The sequence below is a fragment of the Lithobates pipiens genome, unplaced genomic scaffold, assembly GCF_037356315.1.
Source record: "Lithobates pipiens isolate NorthernLeopardFrog02 unplaced genomic scaffold, aLitPip1_a1.2 Scaffold_16, whole genome shotgun sequence".
Classification (NCBI taxonomy): Eukaryota; Metazoa; Chordata; class Amphibia; order Anura; family Ranidae; genus Lithobates; species Lithobates pipiens.
This window is the reverse complement of record NW_027507748.1, coordinates 368571212-368597263: the sequence shown is the minus strand read 5'-3', so window position 1 is coordinate 368597263 and position 26052 is coordinate 368571212. Positions and strand designations below refer to the sequence as shown.

General features: G+C 41.3%; 1 protein-coding gene across 1 annotated transcript in view; it reads right to left on the bottom strand.

Moving 5' to 3' along the window:
- Window positions 1–26052, bottom strand: part of VMP1 (vacuole membrane protein 1) — a 231792-nt gene that overhangs the window by 179141 nt on the left and 26599 nt on the right. The window contains exons 2-6 of the mRNA XM_077482110.1: window positions 21477–21591; window positions 17778–17879; window positions 11100–11235; window positions 5105–5195; window positions 4148–4258 (exon numbers count right to left, since the gene is read on the bottom strand). Of these exons, the coding sequence (XP_077338236.1) occupies window positions 4148–4258; window positions 5105–5195; window positions 11100–11235; window positions 17778–17853 (414 nt within the window). The 5' untranslated portion in view covers window positions 17854–17879; window positions 21477–21591. The remainder of the gene's footprint in view (window positions 1–4147; window positions 4259–5104; window positions 5196–11099; window positions 11236–17777; window positions 17880–21476; window positions 21592–26052) is intronic.

Genomic DNA, 26052 nt, shown 5'->3' with positions numbered 1-26052 from the left:
AGTTTATTTGCAACATTGCATGTATATTGAAGCCCTATTGTCACTTTATTGTGGATGATATACAGCACATTTGGATATTTCATTTTGATAGCGCAGCGTACTACAATATATTTGAATTAATTTTGCATGACTTATGAGACATATGCAACGCTAGAAGAGGATTCAAAATAGGAACAGTGTTTGGCAAACCCCATGGGGGCACATAGTTAATGGTGGCTCACAGGACATTGCACTATTTAAATATATTAAACTAGTTGCCAATTGGGCAATTTTACCCCCTTCCTGCCCAGGCCAATTTTCAGCTTTCAGCACTGTCGTACTTTGAATGACCATTGCATGGTCATGCAACACTGTACCCAAACTATTGATTGCTAATGCTGAGAAGGAAGGGGGTATTTTTTAAAGCCTGCCACTGACTACTCACTGCATTTTACAGTTGCTGCTATCTGCCCTCCTCCAGCTAATTATAATCCCAAGCCCAGCATGCAAAACTTTTAAGTTCATGATATTTTACTGTAAATAGTTTGGATGTATTTGGATAAGGATAAAAATAAAGGAAAAAACCGCGCTCGACAACGGTGGGAAGTAAGAGAGGATAGTAATAACAGTGGCTACGGCTAAATACTAGTTATATCATTAGGTTGCTGCCACCCACAAAAGAAAGAAACTCCAAAAGGTGTTTCCTCCAAAAAATACAACAATATGATAACCAGGGTGATTGGCGCTACCTACAAGTAAAACTCCTTATATGTATGTATATCAATATATAATTCTGAATATATCATGTATTCATCTAGAAGAATATATATATAATAAAGGGAGGCATAACCCCCAAAAAACTACCAATCTGCAATTTGAAATTCACAAGCTACTCAGAATTCCCAAAAAAACAACAAAGTTCCTACTAAAGATATGTTCCTGGGATTAACAAATAATTCCAATAAGCAACAGAAAAGGAAAAAACGAAACCAGACAACAAACTAGAAACCAAAAAGAATTTTTTGTATCTGTATCGCTAAGAGACAGTATTCCCTAAAATCGCATAAATGCCGAAGTGTGGTTTGAGTAGGCAAATTCCCAGTAAGAGGCGTATGTAAATGTGCTAGTGAGCTTATAATCCCAAACATGCAAACTGTAAGTGTAAACGCTAATATAGATACATATGCAAGAATTTTTTGCCTAAAGTCGCATTATCGCCAAGATGTGCAAAAAACCAAATATAAGGTGTATATAAATGTGCTTAATAAAATTAAAATTCACAATACAAAATTCAGATTATACAACCTATGCATGCAATATGCTAATATAAGCATATATATATGGAAAAACAAAAATATATTAATAGTATGGTATATAAGTATATAAAAAATTATATCAAAAAATATATATCAAAAAAGTGCAGCTGAAAAAACAAAGGGCAAAAAAATGTGTGCAAAAAAGAAGAAAGAATATATATATAAAAAAATATATATATATAAAAAAAAAGACCCTTTGCTTTTTTATATATATATATTTTTTTATATATATATTCTTTCTTCTTTTTTGCACACATTTTTTTGCCCTTTGTTTTTTCAGCTGCACTTTTTTGATATATATTTTTTGATATAATTTTTTATATACTTATATACCATACTATTAATATATTTTTGTTTTTCCATATATATATGCTTATATTAGCATATTGCATGCATAGGTTGTATAATCTGAATTTTGTATTGTGAATTTTAATTTTATTAAGCACATTTATATACACCTTATATTTGGTTTTTTGCACATCTTGGCGATAATGCGACTTTAGGCAAAAAATTCTTGCATATGTATCTATATTAGCGTTTACACTTACAGTTTGCATGTTTGGGATTATAAGCTCACTAGCACATTTACATACGCCTCTTACTGGGAATTTGCCTACTCAAACCACACTTCGGCATTTATGCGATTTTAGGGAATACTGTCTCTTAGCGATACAGATACAAAAAATTCTTTTTGGTTTCTAGTTTGTTGTCTGGTTTCGTTTTTTCCTTTTCTGTTGCTTATTGGAATTATTTGTTAATCCCAGGAACATATCTTTAGTAGGAACTTTGTTGTTTTTTTGGGAATTCTGAGTAGCTTGTGAATTTCAAATTGCAGATTGGTAGTTTTTTGGGGGTTATGCCTCCCTTTATTATATATATATTCTTCTAGATGAATACATGATATATTCAGAATTATATATTGATATACATACATATAAGGAGTTTTACTTGTAGGTAGCGCCAATCACCCTGGTTATCATATTGTTGTATTTGGATAAGGGAAGGGGCTAGGTGCACCTGCCTAACCGTCCTGAGAGCCCATAACAGTATTGTCTCCAGGACAGGCAGTTGTAATATATGGTAATAAAGGGAGACTGTTTCGTACTGTGCTAAGGGGAATGGATTATTTAGGCAAAAGGTACATTTTAAAAAGAACTGTCCTAATCCTGTTTGTGGACTTATGTTTATATACTCACACTCACACATATCTGGAAAATAAAAGGCTTGGCCTGAGTGAACTATCAGAGAGTGGATTATTAATAGTGTATTCTGCAGAAATTCTTCATGATGCAACAGGACTGACACAGCTCCCCTGGGAGACAGCTCCAAGCTGCCAGGCAGTGCTAGTCATATTCCAGCAGGTTTAACTACTCTTTGAATAACAACAAAATATACTTAGAGTAAAAAATCTAGCCTTCATTTTACAAGAGCGGTAACATATTTCTGTAACAATATGCAGACTACATTCGGTTGCCAATTATTATCACTTACATATTATCAACACAGTGCATCTGCAGTACCTGACGGGACAGCTTTTATGGAAGGAAAACTGGCAGGTTTGAAAGAAGGGAGCGGCCATTGCCGATTTGGCTTTTAAAAGGGGTAATCTCCTGTGACGTTATCCTTCTCCTTGCATTCCAACATGGTAAACCCCCGATTTAAATCTCCTTCATACAGAAAAAGCCTTGTTTTTTCCTGTCCAGATGCCTTAAAATGAACCTGTCTCCAGACTATAAAACAGTCAAGCGTTTATATATTCTTAACAGGCAATAAATAAGCTTAAAAGGCTAATGGTGCCCATACACTAGACAAAAAATTGTTCCACGCTATGTCATTTGGACCGTTTACCAAGTCCCTTCTACCACTGCAGCAGACAGCTTGTAGCTCTCAAAGGACTGTAAGGGTCCTGATGAGCACTCGCATAGTCCATTGACACTTCCTCCAGCTCAGACAGAAAGCCCATACAGAGACATGGACAAGAAAGCTGGAACAAGTATCTTCAGTTGCAATGCTTTGTACGCTCCTGGAGGAAATAAAACGATAAATGCAATTCTGCAAAAAAAATGTGCATTTATTATTTTTTCCATAAAGGTGAAAGTATTTTTTAACAACAAGCCTTTATTGACCTCTGTTCCTTCAGAGACTGTGAAGAACCCAACTCTCAAATTGCGCAAGAAAAGCTGTGAAGTTGTCCAAGTCTCTAAACAGCTCAGTTCAACCTGCTCCCCTCTAGCAGTGCACATGCCCTGTGTTTACATTGCAGGATGAGCCTTTGTTCACACTGCCCCAGCTTCAATTACGACATCCCTGTGCGACTTCATCGCAGCTTGCATATGACTTCTTTGAATGAAGACTTGTATAGCGCTGCAACGGCAAACTGAATCGCCTCGAGGCGATTGATCCTGATTCTTTAACAGAAGTCAATGCAAATCATGTTGAAGTCACAACAAAGTAGTGCAGGAACCTTTTTCTAGGTCAGAGCGACTTGAATCGCACCAATTAAAACCGTTGTAGTGCTCTTGATGGGGTGCGACTTGTCATGTGACTTTGAACTCCCAAGTCACATGACAAGTCAAGGCAGTGTGAACCGGGTCTAAAAGTCAGAAAGACCAATCAGTCACTGCTGTAAGGGGGGGGGGGGGGCAGCTGTGAGCTCAGCAGCTGAAAACTTGCAAGTAGAGGTGCTGCTGTTATAAATATTAGGATGAACAACTCCATAGTATCTCCAGCTACAGATATCAGTGATGGCCTCTTAAGAATATGTAAATATAGTCCATAAACAGGCTAAAGGTTCACTTTAAAGTATAGGCAGCTGGTTTGATTACAATATTACAATAGCATAAAAAACTTACCAAATATAGAAGAAAGGTATGAAGACCTGTTCCAAGTCCCACAGAGGACAGAATTCCTAAGCCTACCCAGTAGGCACACCATAAAAATTTCTTCTCAATATACTGTACATACTGCAAAAGAAAGCAATCAGTAAATATCACAGAACTTTTACCTGATCCATAACGCTTAGGTTTGGGGTGAAACGGATTTGGTTAAAATCAGGATAAAAACAAGTCCTATAACGAACATAAGAAAAAAGGAGAGGGCAGATCCCGACCACATGTTGGGGATCTTTTCAAAGCCTGGACCGGCTCTGTGACCTTCAGTCGACAGTGGGCTTGAGCCCGCTGCTGGCTGAAAATAAATCACAGGAGTGCAGAAAGAACTGCACTCCTATGATCCATAGGAAAAGTATAGCCAAAATAGCTATACTTCTCATTTAACTCTATCCTATGAAGACAGGAAATTCAGGGAAGCAGCACTAAGACAGCAGGAGCCAGCAGCATTGAAAGTTGTAAACTGCAAGTGGGGGGGGGTAAGAATTTTAACAGTTCACCGGGGAATGTTTATTGTATTTTTCTCAATGTGTTAAGCTAAAAAATCTGAGGGCTTAATACTACTTTACTACTGAACTTGGACACTGTATTCTGCTAGTAGGTTCACTCATTTAAGCACATTTTTCTACGGGGGGGGGGGGGGGGGGGGATATAGCAATACAGCAGGTAGAAGCAGTTATTTCCACTTATCTCAATCCTGGCAGATTTTTTAAACCTGCATATTTGGTTATGCCTGCCACAGACTAGGGGTCCTTCAGTTTAATGTGGAATTTATGGTCACGAGATTAGCGATCCATGCTGCCAGGGCAGGCAATTGAATTGTCATCGGAGGTTTTTGGATGATTTAGGCATTCCAACACTACAAAGATAGCACAACTAAAATAATGTATTTTAGATTATAAAATGAAATTAAGGCCATACCTGTTGATGTGTTCCTTCAATATAATACGCTACTGTAAGAAGTGTAAGCAGGAGCAGTAATGACCCCACCATCCCACGACGGTGCCACAATCTAGTAAAGGAATAGTTTTTTATTAATTGTTTATAGAATCTTAACAGGAGTTACCTTTTTACAAATATACAGTATAGACTGTTTCATTAAAAAGACAACTACAGTAACATGTTTGCTTTCAGATTACAACAAAATTAGACCAGGGTATGTGCTAGTCCAAAGGATAGATTTTAACCACTTACAGACCCCGCTGCACGCTGATAGAAGTCCTCATTTTGAAGATGAATATTGCTGTTATGGCAGCAGCTAGCTGCCATAACGCAGATTTCCTCTTCTTTGGACAGCGGCCTGCTTTCCGATAAGAGTGGTCTCTGTGGAGGAATCGCCGTGAGATCACCTTTATCAGCAGCGGGAAAGCCCCCCCCCCCCCCCTCAGGTGCCCTCCGCCGCTTACCGGAGCCGTCGGCAGTGGCAGAGTCGATTGGATGTTGCTCCTTCCTTGGTATGAAGACGAGTGAGGGGAAAATGGCCCCCAGCCATCTCCATATACTGTAATTGCAGGGCAGAAGCGACGTCAAAACGTCACTTCCGCCCATAGCTCTTAAAGGCCTTTTTTTTTTTTTTTTTTTAAATGACACATTTTTTTTATTGCATTTTAGTGTAAATATGAGATCTGAGGTCTTTTTGACCCCAGATCTCATATTTAAGGAGGTCCTGTCATGTTTTTTTCTATTACAAAGGATGTATACATTCCTTGTAATAGGAATAAAAGTGGCAGAATTTTTTTTAAAAGAACAGTGTCAAAAAATTTTTTAAATGCGCACCGAGCTCACGTGCAGAAACGCATACGTGAGTAGCACCCGCATATGAAAAGGTGCTCAAACCACACGAGGTATCACCGCAATCGGCAGAGCAAGAACAATAATTCTAGCCCTAGACCTCCTCTGTAACTCAAAACATGCAATCTGTAGAATTTTTTAAATGTCACCTATGGAGATTTTTAAGGGTAATAGTTTGTCGCCATTCAACGAATGGGCGCAATTTTGAAGCGTGACATGTTAGGTATAAATTTACTCGGCGTAACATTATCTTTCACAATATGAAAAAAAATGGGCTAATTTTACTGTGGTCTTATTTTTTAATTTTAAAAAAAGTGTCTTTTTTCCAGAAAAAGTGGGCTTGTAAGACTGCTGCGCAAATACAGTGTGACAGAAAGTATTGTAACAACCACCATTTTATTCTCTAGGGTGTTAGAAAAAAAGTGTAAAATGTTTGGGGGTTCCAAGTAATTTTCTAGCAAAGAAAAAAACGTTTTTAACTTGTAAACAATAAATCTTAAAAAGGAGGCTCTGTCCTTAAGTGGTTAAACACATCTTATTGCAATGCAAGTTTATGATGTTGTTTCAAAATGGCTTTAAGCCTCAGGACTTTAGAATTAAAAAGCCAGTACAAAACTGACACAGAAATAAAGACAAATACGCTCACTTTACAAATCACTATTCGGTATTAAGTTACAAATCATAAAAGCTTTGGTAGATCTTCCAAAAGAGCCTGTACCATTAAAATCTTATTTAATCCAATTGACCTTTAAAAGCCAAACAAATCTTAAACAGTGTGACTTCATTTTCTGAGTGTCAGTTATCATAAGGTGTAGCAATGCATTATACTTCTCTAACTGTTAAATAAAATCTACCGCATGAAACCAATGTGTAAATCATTTCAAAATGCAGACTTACAATTGGTTTCCATGCATGAACATTTATGTGCACTTTAGGCCAGAAACAGTTTTCCCTGCTGACATAACTCTACTGTATACACGCTACTTTAAAAGCCTTTAACGGAAAATGTGCGATCGAATCGTGTTGTCGGAAAATCCGATCGTATGTGGGCTCATCTGACTTTTTCCGTCACACAAAGTTTGAGATCCGGATCTAAAATTTTCCAACAAAATCAGATCGTTTAAATTCTGATTGTGTGTAGACAATTCCGACGGACAAAGTGCCACGCATGCTCAGAATAAATTAAGAGACCACGGATTTTGTCTACTGGCCCGTTTATAGTCCCGACGTACATGGTTTACGTCACCTCGTTAAGAACGATCAGATTTTCCGATAACTTTGTCCGACCGTGTGTATGCAAGACAAGTTTGGCACAAAATCCGTCGGAAAAAATCTGATGGATTTTGTTGTCGGAATGTCTGACCGTGTGTACAGGGCATTAGAGTTAACCATGAAAAATGACCTTAGCATTGCTGCTCTCACTCCGATGTTCGCGGAAATACCTCGTGTGTGGTGTAATTGCATTTTTTATATACACGTGCGTGCAAAACGGCAGGGTTACGTAGATTCTTTTTTTATTCATTTAACTTTATTGCTATCATAAGAGGCCCCCCATGTGACTGAGCAAGTGACAGGTATCCTTCATGCTGAGATTCTGACATCCTAATGTCTCCCCTGCAGCTAATCAAGCACAGATCGTGCTTGATTAGTTGTTTCCCCCCCAAGCACAGCAACTAAGGAATCACAGCTCTGATGCCAAAAATCTTCAGAGCTTAAGCACTTCTGGCTTAATTGACAGCAAAGGAGATCAGGGAATGTTCGATCAGGCAAGTTTCTCTTTCTCCTCTCGTTTGCCATCCTGAAGCTTTGTGATGTGGGTCCTGAGAAAACTGACGATTCAAGGAACCGTAAAGGAGATGGGGGAGAAGCAGTGGTGCTATACAGGCGCTCAGATCACTTTTACATGACAGTCAGGAGCCAGCTCAACAAAACAAACACAAACTCATGGCTGCTACTTCAGAGTTTTTGTAAACCGTTCATTCTCTAGATGTATGTAATATGTCCAATGAGGCAAAGTGGTTAAAAAACTACCATTGTACTAAAAAGCATGCAGAGATTCTAGGGCAGCAAAAAGTTATACTTGTCTGCATCTGAAGATGATTTATTAATTTAAAATGTGTATTTAAAATGAAGAGTGGGAGCAAACTTTTTTGGTCTCACCTCAGTTTCATTTCTTAGTAATTTTGAGGCACTGGTTAGCGAGGTAGTGGACAATGCATATGTGTCATTTTTCTTACACACCTACACATGGTGAGGGGCTCCAGGGTTTGTATTTGATATGAAAATAAAAAAACTTTTGTTTTCAAAGAATTTAAAAGTGGAGCACCATTCAAAAGAGGAATCTTCACTTATCTGCTCCCCCCCTCCCCCACCACCACATTTGGCACCTTTCAGGTGGGGGGTACCTGTTTTTGACAGGTACCTGTCCCCACTACGGGGAGACCTGGCTGCGGCAAGGTCCCTCGGAGATTCACCCGCCTCCTCCTTCTTCCACTGCCAGGACAGTTAGAAAGCACAGCTTCACTTCACTGCCGGTTTCCCTTACCAAGTATGGCAGCGGCAGCACCGAGAGCCAAACAGAAAATCGTCTGGGGTGCCTAAATTGCAGGATCCCTGGACAGGTAAGTGTCCCAATATTAAAAGTCAGCAGCTACAGTATTTGTAGCTGCAGAATAATTTTTTTGGAGGGGGTGTGGGTGGGGCTGGACCTCCTCGTTAATACACTTGGTCCTGGAGCCCAGAGGCTTTGTAGCGCTTTGGGTGGCATAAAACCTCCAGTCCTGGGTCCACATCTTACCTGTTAGCCTGACCTCATGAGTTGCTTGTACTCAGGCCTTTATAGATACGAGTTGACTAAAGCTCAGAACTCCCTTACTTTCTCTCTGCTGTTTAGAACACTAAACAGATACTAGAGCCTCCTGGTTATTTTGTGTAACTCTGTGGGAATTGTATTACCGTATATACTCGAGTATAAGCCGAGATTTTCAGCCTCTTTTTTGAGGCTGAAAGTGCCCCCCTCGGCTTATACTCGAGTCATCGCTGTCTGTCTGCCCGATCAGCGTGTCGAGCAGACAGACAGCGGCCATTCTAGGATTCAAAGGCCGCGCCTCCGTCGGTGATAGGCGGAACACTGAATTTCCCAGCAGTCTGTGTTCCGCCTATCACGGACATCCTCTCATTCTCGTCCGTAGTATGAGGATGAGCGGACGTCCATGATAGGCGGACCACTGACTGCTGGGAAATTGAGTGTTCCGCCTATCACGGACATCCGATAGGCGGAACACTCAATTTCCCAGCAGTCAGTGGGAAATTGAGTGTTCCGCCTATCACCGACGGAGGCGCGGCTTTTGAATCCTAGAATGGCCGCCGACGAAGAGCTGAAGGACGGAGGCTCGGCTCGGGACGGGCCGGGACGGGACGCAGGCTGGACGGGACGCAGGCTGGACGGGACGCAGGCTGGACGGGACGCAGGCTGGACGGGACGCAGGCTGGACGGGACGCAGGCTGGACGGACACAGGCAGGCTGGACACAGGTAGGCTGCACGGACACACACACACACACACACACACACACACACAGGGATGGATGGACACACACACACACACGGATGCATGGACACACACACACACACACGGATGCATGGACACACACACACACACACACACGGATGCATGGACACACACACACACACACACACACGGATGCATGGACACACACACACACACACACACGGATGCATGGACACACACAGGGATGGATGGACCCACAGGGATGGACGGACACACAGGGATGGACAGGCATGTCTCACCCTCGGCTTATACACGAGTCAATAATTTTTTCCAGTTTTTTGGGGGTAAATTGGGGGCCTCGGCTTATATTCGGGTCGGCCTATACTCGAGTATATACGGTAATCAGAAACCGAAGTTTAGCTAGAAGCCTGGATGATCAGATATTTTGTGTTTTTTGCTTGTCGTACAAAGCCCTCCTGATGAGATGCTATGCTTGCTGCTTTGCTGAATAAAAGTGCAAGACAAACCTTCTAAGCCTGTTTCTGGGTGTCCCTATTTCATGAATGCTTTACTGTTGCTAAAACCACTTGAACCTGTCCCCCTTGCATAATTTATATGGAAACTGTGTACAGAGTGCAAATCTAGCAATATACGTAAGAGAATCATATGCCAATGCAATCCAACCACCCTCAAGCTAAAAAATTGATGTATATCATGGTAAACACTGTGTTTAGCCATTTATCTGGAGTTATACATTTTAGGGTACTCCTCTTGGATTAAAACGTTTTTCCTTTCCGTCTGTCAACTGAAACATGTGTAAGTTATCCCTGATTTTGTAAATAAATGGGAAAACGAGAGCCACAGAACAGTTGGAAGAAGAGAAGTACCATGGACTCTGTGAAGGAACAAATTGTACCTTCTCCAATAGAATGTGGTATATTCAGTTTCTGCACTTAGAACTTGATCTACTGTGACCCATTTCAACACAAGACATGAACACACCAAAGGCTACATTTCTACGCTTTGCTCTGGTGTACAGAATTTCTTCTGCTTTGACTTTATAAAACCAGAAGAAAATTGATTTAATGTTAGTGCCCTTATGAATTATTTATCTTTGAAGAAGGTCCCTTTTACACTGACTGATAAGGTCCACCTGTCAGTTCTTCAGGCGGTCCCCAATCGACCATCGATAGCTTTCTATGGAGCAGCAGGTGTCCACGGACACTGCTGACACCAGCCGGCATCCAATCTGGTAAAGATTCACAAATGGGGAATTGTTTCCCATCCGTCCAGCGGATCAGACTGGATAACAGTCAGATGGAAATGGACAGGCAGTCTGTTTCCATCTGACCACACCATAGAGAAAAGCAGGCTGTGTACATGTCCGCTCAGCCGGGATCAGCAGACAGATCTCTCACCGAGCAGGTAGATCCGCTTAGCGGAGTCTACCCCATCTGCAAGGGGCCTTAAGGGTCATTTGCAGGCATAAAAAACAAATCTACACAAATGTAAAAACTCTGTGAACAGCAATAAATAAATATTGATTCATGTTTTATAAAATGGTGGGCCCGTCAATAAGCTACTTTTGATATTTGATAAACACTGCGATACATACTTTAAGCTCCATTCCTTCAAGTTTATCAGGGTTTCAAGGAAAAAATACTGCAAGGTAATGAATGGCTTCCTCCAGAGAACAATACTCTGCCGTTCCTCACGGTCCCTCCTCCTCTTCTCATTCAAAAAGGAGGAATCTGTAAAGAGAGATTCTTCGTATCATCACTAATCATTGCAAAACAATTAGAAGTGAGTGTGTGTGTGTGTGTGTGTGTGTGTGTGTGTGTGTTATCATGATAGGAAAAGGAAGGTAGAGCAATAGATATTTCTAAACAGTTAGTTCTGGTGCCAGGATCTCAGCACTCTATGGTTTAGGTTAGGTTCACACATGTCTGACTGCAGTTTGCAGTCTGGAGCCTGGTGTGGTTTTGTTCACTGATGCAAATTTTTACTTGAATTTGCACCTAAACCAGACCCAAAAATCGCACAGGACCCTTTTCAGAAACGGACTGCGCCTGCACCAGACATGTGGGAACCTGCTCTTTTTAAAGCTAGTTCGATTCACGTTATGCAAATCAGATGCAGTTAAGAACACATCCAATTCGCATATACCTGAACGGAGCCCAAGTGTAGGACCTGAATGATTTTAGTGCAAACAGGAGAGAGTGTGCAAAACAGGGGTCAATTGGACATAGGCTTTACTTTAGGGGTTAGATTAGTATTAGGCCTTGCTTTTATGGGCTAAAGTGCATGTCAAAACAAAATAAACATTTATGCTGAAAACAAAAGGAACCACAACAACTAATAAATATGGTCATCAAATTACCTCCACAATGTCAACAACTTGTAGTATCAAATTTTATACTTTATTGACTCTTAGTGCCCATTCACACTACCGCGACTTGTCAGGCGACTTAGTCGCCTGACAAGTCGCGCTCTGTTCTGTACTGTGGAACCGTTCTAATAGGAGCGACTCAAGTCGCCCCGACTTAGAAAAAGGTTCCTGTACTATTTTTGGGGCGACTTCAGGCGACTTGCATTGACTTCTATACAGTAGTCGTTTTGCAAGTCGCTGCTGAAGTCGTGTGCAGGTCGCGTCTGTGAGTCGCGCTGCAAGTCGTGTCGCCCGTGTGTGAACCGGCACTTAGCATTCGGTTTCATAAACCCAAAATACTTTTTATTATGTATTAAAACATTATCAACTTTGCACACATGCATCGTATTCTAAACAGCAAAAATGCCACTTATTATTATGTTGGAAGGCTTGCACATTTTATTGTACAGTTACCTAAAGCCCCATACACATGGGCCAAATATTGCGGGGCATCGGCCGGTCCAATACAAACCGCCCAATATTCGGCTCGTGCATACATCAGTCGATCCGACAGAAGCCACATGAACGTCCGGCTTCTGTCGAAGGGGCATGACCAAAAATTGGATCAGAGCTTTCAGCCAATATCTCAGAGCGCTAATCCATGTGTGTTTTCTGGAGGGGGCAGTCCCTGTGTCAGAACACAAAAGCTCAGCGGGGAGAACACTGTACTAACATCGGTTGTTAGTACAGGACCTCTTCCCGAGCTCTTCCGTTTTTTTTTCACTGAGCCCTCTAAGTTGAACGAAGAAAAGCAGATAGCGTGTACTAGACTTAAAATGTTTGTTAACCTCAAAAAAAAAAAAAAAAAAAAAATGGCATCTTGGTCCCTTAAAGCAGATTAAATAGCACAGTGCTTGTGCTATGTAATCTTTCCCCCTCTAAACTGTAAAAAAAGAAACCTGCCTGAACCTGCCACTTCCAGTATCCCCTCTCCGCTTTGACCACGAAAATCAGGGCTGCTGAGCCCTGACCATCATTGCCTGAGACATCCCTACTTTATCTGCAGCCCTGCTCTACTCTCATCTTTCCCTCTCATCCCCTCTATGATCCGCCTGTCAGCTCCTTGCTGTGTGTCTCAGTTTCCGCCCCCCTCCCCGCCACTATTACTACTAATCCAAAACTTTTAAATGGTCACTGGTAGCCCCTCGGTGATACTCAGGCATAGTAGACTGTATATGCATGTTCTAAAAACCAAGGCTTGTAAATAACTATTTAGGGTTATCTGCAGGCCGGTCACGTGACTCTTGGCCGCTTTATAGCTCCAAGATGAGGCTTCTGCAGGAGGGGCCGAGCGGCCAGGTGATCTCCCTGACTGAAATCAGAGGGAGATCTCGGCGCCTCCTGCAGTAGCCATGTATCGGAGCTGAAAAGCGTCCGCGAGTCACGTGACCGGCCTGAAGATAGTTCTAAATGGGTATTTACAAGCCTTGTTTTTAGAAAGCACATATACAGTGTGCTATGCCTGAGCATAATAGAGGGGCTGCCAGTGACTTATAATTGTGCTTTAACAAACACTTTAAGGCACATTGGCAGATAAAGCTAAATGGTTGATTTGATAAAGGCAAATTGAGAGCAACTGCAAGTGCACAGTCTTTTTCCCCAGAGCTTAGTGCATGTGGTGAAGCTTTACTTTGAAAAGAATACCCAAACAGATGCAAGGAAAAAATAAATAAATAAATAAAAAAGGAAAAAAAACTTTTTTGCTTGCACACGATTGTATGGTGGAAATTAACATAGCTTACCACATTCACTGAGTTCTGGGGAAAATTAGTGCAACTGCACTTGCACAGACTATTATTAGCCTTTGATAAATCAACCACTAAGACTCTTGCAAAATAGCAAATTCATATACTTGAGAATAAACGGTTACTTCCTCTATTTGGGTTTGATGAAATATTTGTATAGCAGGGACAGCATGCATTAGAGTTTCAGGGACAGCAAATCCTTGAAAAGTAAGTGCAAGAAACAATGGTATCAAGAGTTTTTATTACTGGCATAGACCACTCATCCAAAGACAGCATTATATATATTTATTTATTTTACTTAATTTGTGCAAAGTAGTCTACACACAGCTTCCTCTTTCAGTCACATAAAAAAAAAAAAAAGTAAAAATCCGGAACTTCTACAGAAATTAGTGTTGATACAGATCTTTAACCACTAGAATACATCCGAACATACTTTCAAAACTAACTTCTTACTTTATTGCATTACTTCATTTTTAAGCCAAAGTTTAGGCATAAATGAAAAAAAACAAAAAAAATCAGCACAAGGTACATTATTTAGAGACAGTTCACATCATCTTGATGCATCTGAGCAGGTTGCTGCACGGTTTTTGCACGTTCCAGCGCGGCGCGTTTTTGGCAGCATATTGGTTTCAAATAGTACAGCAGGCAGGCGCAGCACCAGTACCATGCAGTGTGGTGGCTGTGAACGCACCCGCGTTTATGAGATGCATGGGGTTGCCACTAAGAATTATTGCCACCCGTGCGTGTCTGCAACTGGCAGCGCATTCCGGTATTCCTGTGAATCAGGCCTTACTATCAATAAGAGGTGTCACTTGTGCTGCTAGCTCCTGCATTAGCTGAAATCTTCCTCCTCAAATCCAATCCTCTGGTGCAGAAGGGTTTATTAGAGCTGAGAGACCTGTGACAGGTTTTCTTTAAGAGTACTTACTATGCCTGCCCTTTCTGCCCACCTCCTCCATTCATAGAAGCTGTACATTAGCTTTTATAAATGAAAGCAACCTAAATGCTGTCTGTAGCTCCACCCCTTTTTCAAATCCAGCTTTAGTTGGTGGTAAAACCAGCACAAAGCCCTGCCTCCTCTAACCCGAGTTACTTGTCACTATCATGGATGAACAATCAGCACTTTTTGTTTATTTATAATAGTAAATGATGGTCTATGTAATATATCTGCCTGTGCCCTGTTTACATGCAGCCATGGATACAATGCCCAGAGCTGCAGCTCTGAGAGATCTATTGAATGAAAAAGGCCATCTGTGTGTCTATTAAAGCATTTACACACACAGCCTGACCAATGCATGACAAGGTACTGCAGAGTGAGCTTTCACCGTTATGACTGAAAGTGTTACTAAACCCAGAACCTGCATTCACTATAGCAGGTCTCCCACAGTACACAGAACATGGAAATGCAATAGTTTTAGTAAATATAAACTGCCAAATACCTTTTCTCATCAGCAGTTAGAGCAGTCTTGTGACTTCTATCACTGTCTAGTTAAAGCTTGTAGGAGGAGGAGTTTTCATTCTACTCTGACTGTCCTATGAGGCTGCAGGACCTCTGACCTTCTGTGTGGACAGTGCTGATTGGCCCTGTGCTGATCACAAGCAGTCTCCCAAGAAAAAAAAAAAAACTCTCTAGCAATACACACCAAACTGAGCATGTGCAGTTTATCCCAAAGGCTCTGTTCTATCAGGAGATGGTTTGGGGACCGTGGAAAAAGGGCAGGATCAGAGAAGTAAGTGTCAAACAGCCTTTTCACACAATTCAGAGGATTAACCCCTTCCACGGCGAGTATAACAAGCATGCTTTACTACATATACAGACTGATTTTACTATTGTGGGTTTAGTAACACTTTAAGTAATCAGCTAGGTCAGGGCAGTCTTATGTATGACACAGCCTGACAGTGCAGATCCCTCATTTATAAAACCAAAAGATCACACAGCACTGTATCATCCATCGACCAGGCTGTGTATGTATACAGCTGCTGATAGACACACAGTGCTGCAGGCTGTGCAATCTTTTTATGTTATCTTTTTATATGAATGACAGCTCCGGTTTCCAGAGTGGCCCCTGCTGCCAGAGGCCAGAGCTGTTAATCACAAATGTGTCTCCTTTCTGCTGAGAAATACAGGCAGACATTTATCCATCATGCCATACCATCAGAGCGGTGTGCGATTGGCCCCAAATTTAATTCTGCCCAGGACAACAACCACAAACAAACATACAGCCAATGTCATTAAGGAGTCCTTATGGACGCAGAGAGCGGGCTCTGAAGCGAGCACGCCTGAGTGTTCCCAGAGCAAGCGGCTTGCTATGGGGGATCTCGGCAAGGGGGAGGGGCCCAGAGCGCCACCGGGGGGCCCAAGAAGAGGCTGAAACCCCTGCACAGAGCAGGCAAGTATGACAAGTAATTTTTTTTTTAAATACATTTTATTTCCTTTACAATCAATCAGTTTAAATCTGCAGCCAGCAATGATTTGCAAACAAACAAAAAAATATTAAAGTTTTTGTTAACCCCCCAAAACAAAATAAAAAAATGCACATTCTGATCTTTTAAAGCCGATTAAACAGCACAGTGCTTGTGCTGTGTAATCTGCCCCCCCTCTAAACTGTAAAAAAAAAAAAAAAAAAAACCCTCCCTGAATCTGCCACTTCCTGTATGCCCCTCTATACTGACCACGATAACCAGGGCTGCTCTGCCCTGATCACTGTGGTCAAAGTGCGTCCCTCCATCATACACTGTCCTGCTCTGCTCTTCTCTCTACTCCCTCAACCCCTCCTTTCTGCCTGTAAGCGCACTCTCTGTCTCTGCTCTGCCCTGTCGCCGCTATTATTGAAAATAAAAAAACTAAAATTGTCACTGTCAGCCTCTCTATTAGAGGCTGACATACCATACTGTGTAAATCCTTTCTAAAAACGATTACATGACTCACCGCCGATTTACAGCTTGGAGACAGGGCTTCTGTGGGAGGAGCCGAGCGGCCACGTGATCTCCCCATCAGACGTCAGAGGGAGATCACGATCCCTCCTGCAGTAGCCGTGCATCGGAACTGAAAAGTGGCCACGAGTCACGTGACCGGCCTGAAGACAGCTTTAAATAGCCATTTACACTGCTCGTTTTTTAGAAAGGATTTACACAGTGTGGTATGTCAGCCTCTAATAGAGCAGCTGGCAGTTTTTAATAAAAAAAAGGCTTAACAAACACTTTAAAGTATGGCTATTTTGTGCCCACAGCGGTATGTTTGTGTACTAACACTCCAAGAAATGTAATTTCCTGCTTGTACGATTGACTTTTCCCAGATGTACTTGCCCTATTCCAACCCTGGCACTGATCATATGATCGCAGCAGATAGATCCTCCCACAAAATGAGTGGAATTGTGTTCGTTTCACCAAAAATAACAGCAGGTTTAACTCTGCAGCGAAGGAGACAATTGCTTCATTCTTAGCAAAAATGGAGTTACTTTGTGTGTGCTGCCCAGGAGGGCTCCATCGCTCAGAGATGCGTATAAGTAAGGTCCATTATTGGTCTTACTATGTCACCATAGGTGTGCGCAGCCTATTACATTAGGGTGTGCACCCCAAATGTATTAAAACATGGACGGTGTTTAGTAGGGCAGTGGGATGATGTCAGTAGAGCAGTGGACTTTTCAGTAGGGCAGTGGATAGTGTCAGTAATTTTTTATTACCATTATTTTTTTTTATTACAATTTTTTTAGGAGTCCCATTGGGGGGGGGCTTTGGTGTAATATCAGCAGGGGGGGGATCTGCGCTGCATGGGGCGATTAGGGAGTGTCCAAGCACACCCCTGCACATGCCTATGTATGTCACCTCTTGTAATTTTCCAGATTTAGTAAATATGCAGAGCACAGAAAATATCGGTGTAAGACGACTACTACTATTATTAATATTATTATTTTTATTATTATTAATAATAATATTAATAATAATATACAACCGTAAATGTATAAAAATACATACTGCAAGTTTTGTGTCACAACACATTGAAAAAGGATTGTGTGGCTGTGTTTAAGCAAATCATTTTGCTCCAAGTGCCAGTGAAGCTGAAGGATATATACCTTACGAGACAAAACATAAGCAGTCATTTACAGTTGGGACGACATACCTGTAAAGCTCCCATTGTGTTGTTCTTTAGAGACTCCAACACGCCGCTGCTCACAATCAGTGCCATTCTCTGCCATTTCATAGGTCAGCTGAGGTTGAGAATCTTCCAAAGAAAACAGAACACAAAAGTCATGGCTGCACACATCACACACAAGCCCTGCATGCATGCATTTTGTTTACAATGAAAGGATCCTTTTGCTAAATTCAGTTTTAAGCAAAGAGAAACATATGCATTTCAGAGTATCAGGCACCATAAATAAAAGACTAAGCTGGCTACTCTCCAGCCAAGCAGACGGGATAGCAATCAGCTATGAAAACACATTGTGCAATCTCTTCATTACAACACAGCAAATGTTGGAACACATCGAGTGAGATTTATTCCTGGATGTGTGGAAAGTAACTTGAAATATCATACGGTTAATACTCTTTACAGGAAGGGTGTGTAAATCCCTGCAGTGTGCTCCAATATTAAGACTGGTTTCCAGAGATCTGAAAGCAGCTGTTGTAATCACAGAACACTACGCAAACAGGCATCATATTTATCAAGTATGCTTCACCAGGCAGGAGTCAACCTTCCCAGCATAACAGGCACAAGCCACCTACATGGACAGACAAGCATTGCTTCTCTTATTGCACTTCTTTACAAAATCGAGTAAAAAACAATATAAAGTAGTAAAAATAAAAATAAACTATAATTGTAGTCTACAAAAGAAACTAACATAGAAAAAAATACTTAGTAAAGCAGGCAAAGGGGATTACTGTGAAACCCTGCAAAGCCTTAGGCCACTTTCCCAATGGGGCGTTCGCAGTAAAAGCATCCCGCTAGAGGCTTAAAAGCACCGCTATAACAGCGGTAAATCCCCTTTAAAACTAGCGGTGCTTTACCACTGTTATAACGGCGCTTTTCGGTCGCTAGCGGCCAAGGAAAGGGTTAAAAGCACCCGAAAAGCGGCACTTCGGCAGCACTGCCCATTGTTTTCAATGGCAGGTGTGGTGCAGGAGCGGTGTATACACTGCTCCTGCACCTCCTCAAAGATGCTGCTTGCAGGACTTTCTTTTCACACTGAGGCTTTTTTTCTGACCCACTTTTTTTAAACCACATTTTTTTCCAAACTGCATTTTTTACAGTGTTTATTCATAGCTGTAGTTTTTGTTAAATGCATTTTTTTCTTTTATCCACGTTTTGTTTTTGTTTTTTACAAATAATGCGTTTTTAACACGTTTTTTCAAAACTTTTTTTTCATCCGCTTTTTTGCGAACCAATTTTTTACCGGAGTTTTGTTTTGTATTTTTTACGAAAGAGCTATTTTATTTAACCGCCTTTTTAATCCACTTTTACCACTCAAAGCTCTAATACTTTTTGTTCTCTTTAAAGTTCTTCTTCTTTAAAGTTTTGGAATCACATTTTTTCTTCCTGTTAGTAAGAAAGTCGGTAGTAAGTAGTCGGGAGCTCACACATATGAAGTTTTAACATTAGATCACCCAAGAAGGGCACTGGTGAAGCAGTCTTCTTAGGATGCATCTGTGAGGCACTGGCTATGTCAAAAGTGCATCAAGAAAAAGCGGGAAATAAGGTAAAGTTTAATTTTTAATGTTTAGCAGGTATGCAGGGACAGGTGCCCAGAGCCTGTGCATTCAAGGCCATGATATTGTTTTTTTGTACCCATCAAATTCAACAGTGCGTGTGTGTCTATTCAGCAGTTTCAATGTGTGTCGATTCACTAATATGGGCTACCTGTACGCAATTCAGTAATAGGACAGAAAAGTCAACAAAGTGCTCTTCATAATGTAGGGGACTTAGACCCCTTTCACACTGCCAGCGTTTTTCAGGCACTACAATGCTAAAAATAGCGCCTGTATAGAGCCTGAAAAAAGCGTCTCTATTCACTCCAGTGTGAAAGCTGAGGGCTTTCACACTTGAGGTGCACTGGCAGGACATCACAAAAAGTCCTGCCAGCAGCTTCTTTGGAGCTGTGAAGGAGTGGTGAACTCACCACTCCTCCCCATTGAAATCAATGGGGCAGCACTGAGATACCAGCGGCGTTTTGCGGGCGGATTTAACCCCTTTTTAGCGCCAAATAGTGGCGCTAAAACAATGGTAAATCGGTGCTAAAAATAGCGCCGCTTTACTGCCGACGCCCCCAGCAGCTCGGTGTGAAAGCTGTCTAAGCACTCATGTGAATGAGCCCTTAACACTTTTCTCCCCACTTATGAAGGGGGAGATATATGATGCTACTGCAACCATATCTGTTTTTACCAGTGCCACGCTTTATATACTGACATACTTGGGTAAATTTTATAGCAAAGGCTTGTTTTTTAAAGTAAAAGAAAATTCCAAATTTGTCCCTAGAAAAGTAGTAGAGGGAAAATCTTCCAGTGGGGACACTAGTTCTTGTGACTTGGGTGTCCCCATGAAATCCTCTTAATTTGCAGAGATTTTCTCTCACTTCCTGTTTGGCTATGGAACAGGAAGTGAAGGGAAACCTCCTTAATGGGACACAAATGGTGAAAAAAATCTGACAGGGATTAGAACCCTCCCTTGCTCTATCCAAAAATGTAACTAAAAAAAAAGGTTTTGCCTATAGTTCTACTTTAAGCTCTATGTCGATTGTTAATGCATCCCTTCCCTTTGAGAAAGGTCCTGAAACGTCAGCTTGTGATGCCGGTTTCTTTTTGTGAATAAAGGACAAGATTATCATTATACCAAGGTGTGCTGGTGACAATCTATAGTAACCTACCTCCCTCCACAACAGTGTCCCAAATTTCCTGTACAAGTCAGAACTTCTTGAACGCCACAGTTTACATATAACAGAACTCAGGCCTGAGGCAGGAATGGCAAGGAGGCGTCTAGGGCCTCCTATACAGCAAATCTGTTACTCTGCCTAGTATTGACAAAATTACAGATTCACTTAAAAGCACAACTCCATTCAAATGTATTTATTTTAAGGGCAACAGCCTCTCTTATAGTTCACTGCCATCTGAGGCCTTGTTGGTGAGACTTACTCTCACTTCCGGTCACTGTGATGTCAATGTCACCTGGACGAAAAATGCAGAAAAATCAACATGACAATAATAAGGGCCCGTTCACACAAGTATATCCAGAATCGTGAGCACCTTTAATAATTCTGAAAAGACTGACAACACACCAAAATGCCCATAAAGTTGTTGTACATAGCAGCACACCAGAACATACACATGGATTACATCTGTGTGCTGTAGTGTACGACAAAGCAAGTGTGTTGTGGTGTACTGCCTGGGTGTGTAGAGGGGCAGTTCAAATGAATGGCACTACACTGCGTTTCCTGTGTTACAGTAATGTGTGATAAAATGTGCATTTTTGCCATGTTACCTCAAAGCAACCATGTGATTGAGCCCTAAATCAATTTAAAGGGTTTCTAGTAACAAGTAATATTTTAACAAGTGATATTTTAGTCTCTGCCTGTAAACCTCTTAGAGATTTCCCCTCACTTCCTGTCCTAATGTCGTGCTGTCACTGGAACAAGAAGTGAGAGGAAATCTCCCCAAATGGGGTCACTGAACTGACTGAGGTTCTGACTCTTTATACAAAGATTTGTCTGGAAAAACACAAACAGATTAGTGACAATAACATTTTAAAAAAAATAAATAAATAAAAAAAAAAGCAACAATAGAGGAGCAAGAAAACCAATACTTGGACAATGTAAAAGAGCATTTTACTTACATTTAAGTTTATTTCAGTAATGACTTCCAGTTGAAAAAAAAGAGGAGATTAGATCCGTCACATCAGAGACATTAACTCAAACGCAGTGTAAGTTTTGGAGATCTTCAGCCCTTGTCTAGGAAATGAAGATAAAATCAAAGTCAGTTATTTAACATCACTTTGAGAGAAGTCACCGTTATCAAATTAAAGCTACTGTCAAGAACCAGAAACTGTGTTACTAGTCTCTCATCCAAGCAGTTGTTGTGCTAGTTCCAGTAAAGTGACTCAGTAAATGGGCTTCCAAGGAGTAAGTGGCATACGAGTCAGGAAATGGGCTTCACTGCCCAAGGAGAAAGTGGCATATGAGTCAGGAAATGGCTACTTCCCTCACTGCCTAATCACACAGGCATTTTGATTTTGTAACAAACCCCCTTCCTAACCAGGCCAATTTTCAGCTTTCGGTGCTCTCACATTTTGAATAACAATTACTCAGTCATGCAACTGTACCCAAATGAAATTTTGTCCTTTTTTCACACAAATAGAGCTTTCTTTTGGTGGTATTTAATCACCGCTGGTTTGTTTTATTTTTTTGCGCTATAAATGAAAAAAGGCCGAAAAATTGGTAATAAACTGCATTTTTCTTCATTTCGGTTATAAAATTTAGGAAATTAGTAATCTTTCTTCATACATTTTGGCCAAAATTTATACCGCTACATATCTTTGGTAAAAATAATCCAAATCGGTTCATATTTTTTTTGGACTCTGTGAAAGTTTTTAGGAAATGTAGTTCCAAAACATCTGGGGTGCCAAGGTTCACCATCACTGTTAGACCCCTTTCACACTGGGGCATTTTGCAGGTGCTACAGTGCTAAAAATAGCGCCTGCAAAAGCCGCTGCTGTGTCTCCATTGTAAAAGACCCGAGGGCGCTGGCAGGACGCTAAAAAAAAGGCCTACTAGCAGCGTCTTTGCACTGCTCCTGTCCATTGAAATCAATGGGGCAGCGTCGGCAGCAGCGCTTTGCGGTGGTTTTAAACCTTTCTCGGCTGCTGGGGGGGGGGGGGGGGGGGGTAAAGCTCCCGAATAGCACAGCAAAATTGGCGTTAAAGCGGCGCTAAAAATAGCGGCATTTTACTGCCGGCGCACCCACCACCCCAGTGTGAAAGGGGCCTTATAGAGTCTACAAGCTATGGTGCCAATCATTGAAAATTGATCACACCTGAAATACTCATTTCTTGAGACCCTAAGAGCCGGTTCACACAGGGGCAACTCAGATCAGACTTCAGGTCGCCCCTAGTCGCCTTACATGTAAAAATCAATGTAAGTGAATGAGAGCCTTCTTAGTGTACAATACTAAAGTCGCTCCGACTTCAGAAAAGGTTCCTGTACTACTTCAATCCAACTTGTAGGCGACTGGTACCCATTGATTAAAAATGGAGGTCGCCTCCAAGTCGGATCTCCGTCTATACGGAGGCGACTCTCACAGAATTATCAGCTCTCAAGAGGGAACTCCACGCCAAATTTATTTTAAAAATTTGGCGTGGGTTCCCCCTCCGAGGCCTGGTATGGATTTTAAGGATTTTAAGGGGAATCCCCTACGCCGAAAAAATGGCGTGGGGGTCCCCCCACAGATCCATACCAGACCCTTATCCGAGCACGCTACCCGGCTGGCCAGGAAAGTGGGTGGGGACGAGCGAGCGATTCCAAGGTATTTAGTGAGCTTTTATAAAGTAGTAATTTTTTTCCCACCATTGCTTGCAAAATTAAGATTTAGCTTTTTCCACAAAAATCTTTGAATAAAATGGCGGTCATTGCAATACTTTCTGTCACATTGTATTTGCACAGTGGTCTTACAAGTGCACTTTTTTTGGAAAAAAATACACTTTTTTTCAATAAATAAAAAAAATTAGACAACAGTAAAGTTAGTCCAATTTTTTTTTTTACATTGTGAAAGATAATGTTACGGCGAGAAAATTGATATCCAACATGTCACTCTTCAAAAATTGCGCCCGCTCGTGGAATGGTGACGAACTTTTATCCTTTAAAATCTCCATAGGCTCCCTATCTTCATTTAAAAAAATTCTACAGGTTGCATGCTTTGAGTTACAAAGGAGGCCTAGGGCTAGAATTTTTGCTCACTGTCTATCACGGCGATACCTCACATATGCGGTTTAAAACAGTTTTCATATGCGGGCCCTACTCACTTATGGGTTTGCTTCTACACGCGAGCTCAGTGGGACGGGTCGCGTTTAAAACATATTTTTTCCTTATTTATTTTACCTTTTATTTTTACACTGTTCTTTTAAAAGAAAAATTGTGTCACCTTTATTCCAATTACAAGGAAAGAAAACAATAAATATGAGATCTGGGGTTAAAAAGATGTAATTCGAAACAAAATTCGTACGAAAGTTCTTAAGATACGATTTTCGAAAGAAAATTCTTTTAAATTTGAACTGTGTATGGGCGGCATAACTTTAGACTATGCTGGCATTGCTGTCCAAGGGCCAGGAGAGATTCGGCGGCCCACCTGACCGCCCCCCCCCGCCCCCCAATATGTGGTACCTGAGATGGACCGCCCGATCCCTGTCCCCCCATTGATAAAAACAAATAATCGGCATATAACATGCATGATGTCATATGCGATAAATACATGCCTCCTTGCCATTTTCGTCACGTTTTCGTTCCTTAAAGTGGTTGTATACCCACATTTTTAACTTTTACCTACAGGAAAGCCTATAATAAGGCTTACCTGTAGGTAAAAAAAATATCTCCTAAACCTGTACGGTTTAGGAGATATTCCCCTCGGTATGCGCCGCTGACTGCAGCGGCGCATGCGCACAAGGGGTTTCTCGCCGTCAAAATCCGGCAGCGGCCGAGCGGCCGGACTGAAATCTCCCGCGCGCATGCGCGGGAGTGACGATATCGCGGCTCCGGCCACTCACAGCGCCGGAGCCGCGATACCCGGAAGAAACGCCGAGGGAGCATGTCAGCTCCCTCGGCGTGGATCGGGCCAGATGTCGGGGCCTCGTTCTAAGGTAAGTATTTCATAATGAGCTAGTATGCGGTGCATACTAGCTCATTATGCCTTTTGCTTTGCAGGTTTAAAAAAAAAAATAAAAAAAATGTGCGGGTTTACTACCGCTTTAACTAAAACGGATTTGATTTTTGCCAGTGGACGAAAATGTGCTGTACTTTAAGTTTCGTTTTCGTCACTATAAAAATGCCACTGACACAATCTTTGATGAAAATGTTTTTGTTGATGAAATTAACAAAAATTAAAAATGGTATAAAACACAATATGGAAACACTGACAATACCCCTAAAAAGTAATTTGCCTGGCTCAGAGTTAAAAACTCAAACACAGCAGGACAAATTATTAGCCCTTGATATTTGCAGACAGTTGTAAATAAAAAAATAAAAAAAAAGAAAAAAAAAAAAAAAATCACAGATATTTACAAGCTTTCAGTAAATTTATTGACGGTTGGCAACCCTGCATGTACCTTCAAGGAGAGCAGATATGCAAACTGACCATGCCATCATGGATCTGTTTCTGTGCTTAGCATGGTTAGAATTAAATAGATTCAAAAGGAACAGATATTGAACTCCAAAAAGGCTAAATTTAAACAAAAGCAGAATGAAAACACAGATACAATGCCTTGCGAAAGTATTCGGCCCCCTTGAACTTTTCAACCTTTTGCCACATTTCAGGCTTCAAACAAAGATATACAATTTTTATTTTTTGTGAAGAATCACCAACAAGTGGGACACAATTGTGAAGTGGAACGAAATCTATTGGATTTTTGAAACTTTTTTAACTAATAAAAAAATGAAAAGTGGGGCGTGCAAAATTATTCGGCCCCCTTGCGTTAATACTTTGTAGAGCCACCTTTTGCTGCGATTGCAGCTGCAAGTCGCTTGGGGTATGTCTCTATCAGTTTTGCACATCGAGAGACTGAAATTCTTGCCCATTCTTCCTTGCAAAACAGCTCGAGTTCAGTGAGGTTGGATGGAGAGCGTTTGTGAACAGCAGTTTTCGGCTCTTTCCACAGATTCTCGATTGGATTCAGGTCTGGACTTTGACTTGGCCATTCTAACACCTGGATACGTTTATTTGTGAACCATTCCTTTGTAGATTTTGCTGTATGTTTGGGATCATTGTCTTGTTGGAAGATAAATCTCTGTCCCAGTTTCAGGTCTTTTGCAGACTCCAACAGGTTTTCATCCAGAATGGTCCTGTATTTGGCTGCATCCATCTTCCCCTCAATTTTAACCATCTTCCCTGTCCCTGCTGAAGAAAAGCAGGCCCAAACCATGATGTTGCCACCACCATGTTTGACAGTGGGGATGGTGTGTTGAGGGTGATGAGCTGTGTTGCTTTTACGCCAAACATATCGTTTTGCATTGTAGGCAAAAAGTTTGATTTTGGTTTCATCTGACCAGAGCACCTTCTTCCATATGTTTGGTGTGTCTCCCAGGTGACTTGTGGCAAACTTTAGACAAGACTTTTTATGGATATCTTTGAGAAATGGCTTTCTTCTTGCCATTCTTCCGTAAAGGCCAGATTTGTGCAGTGTACGACTGATTGTTGTCCTATGGACA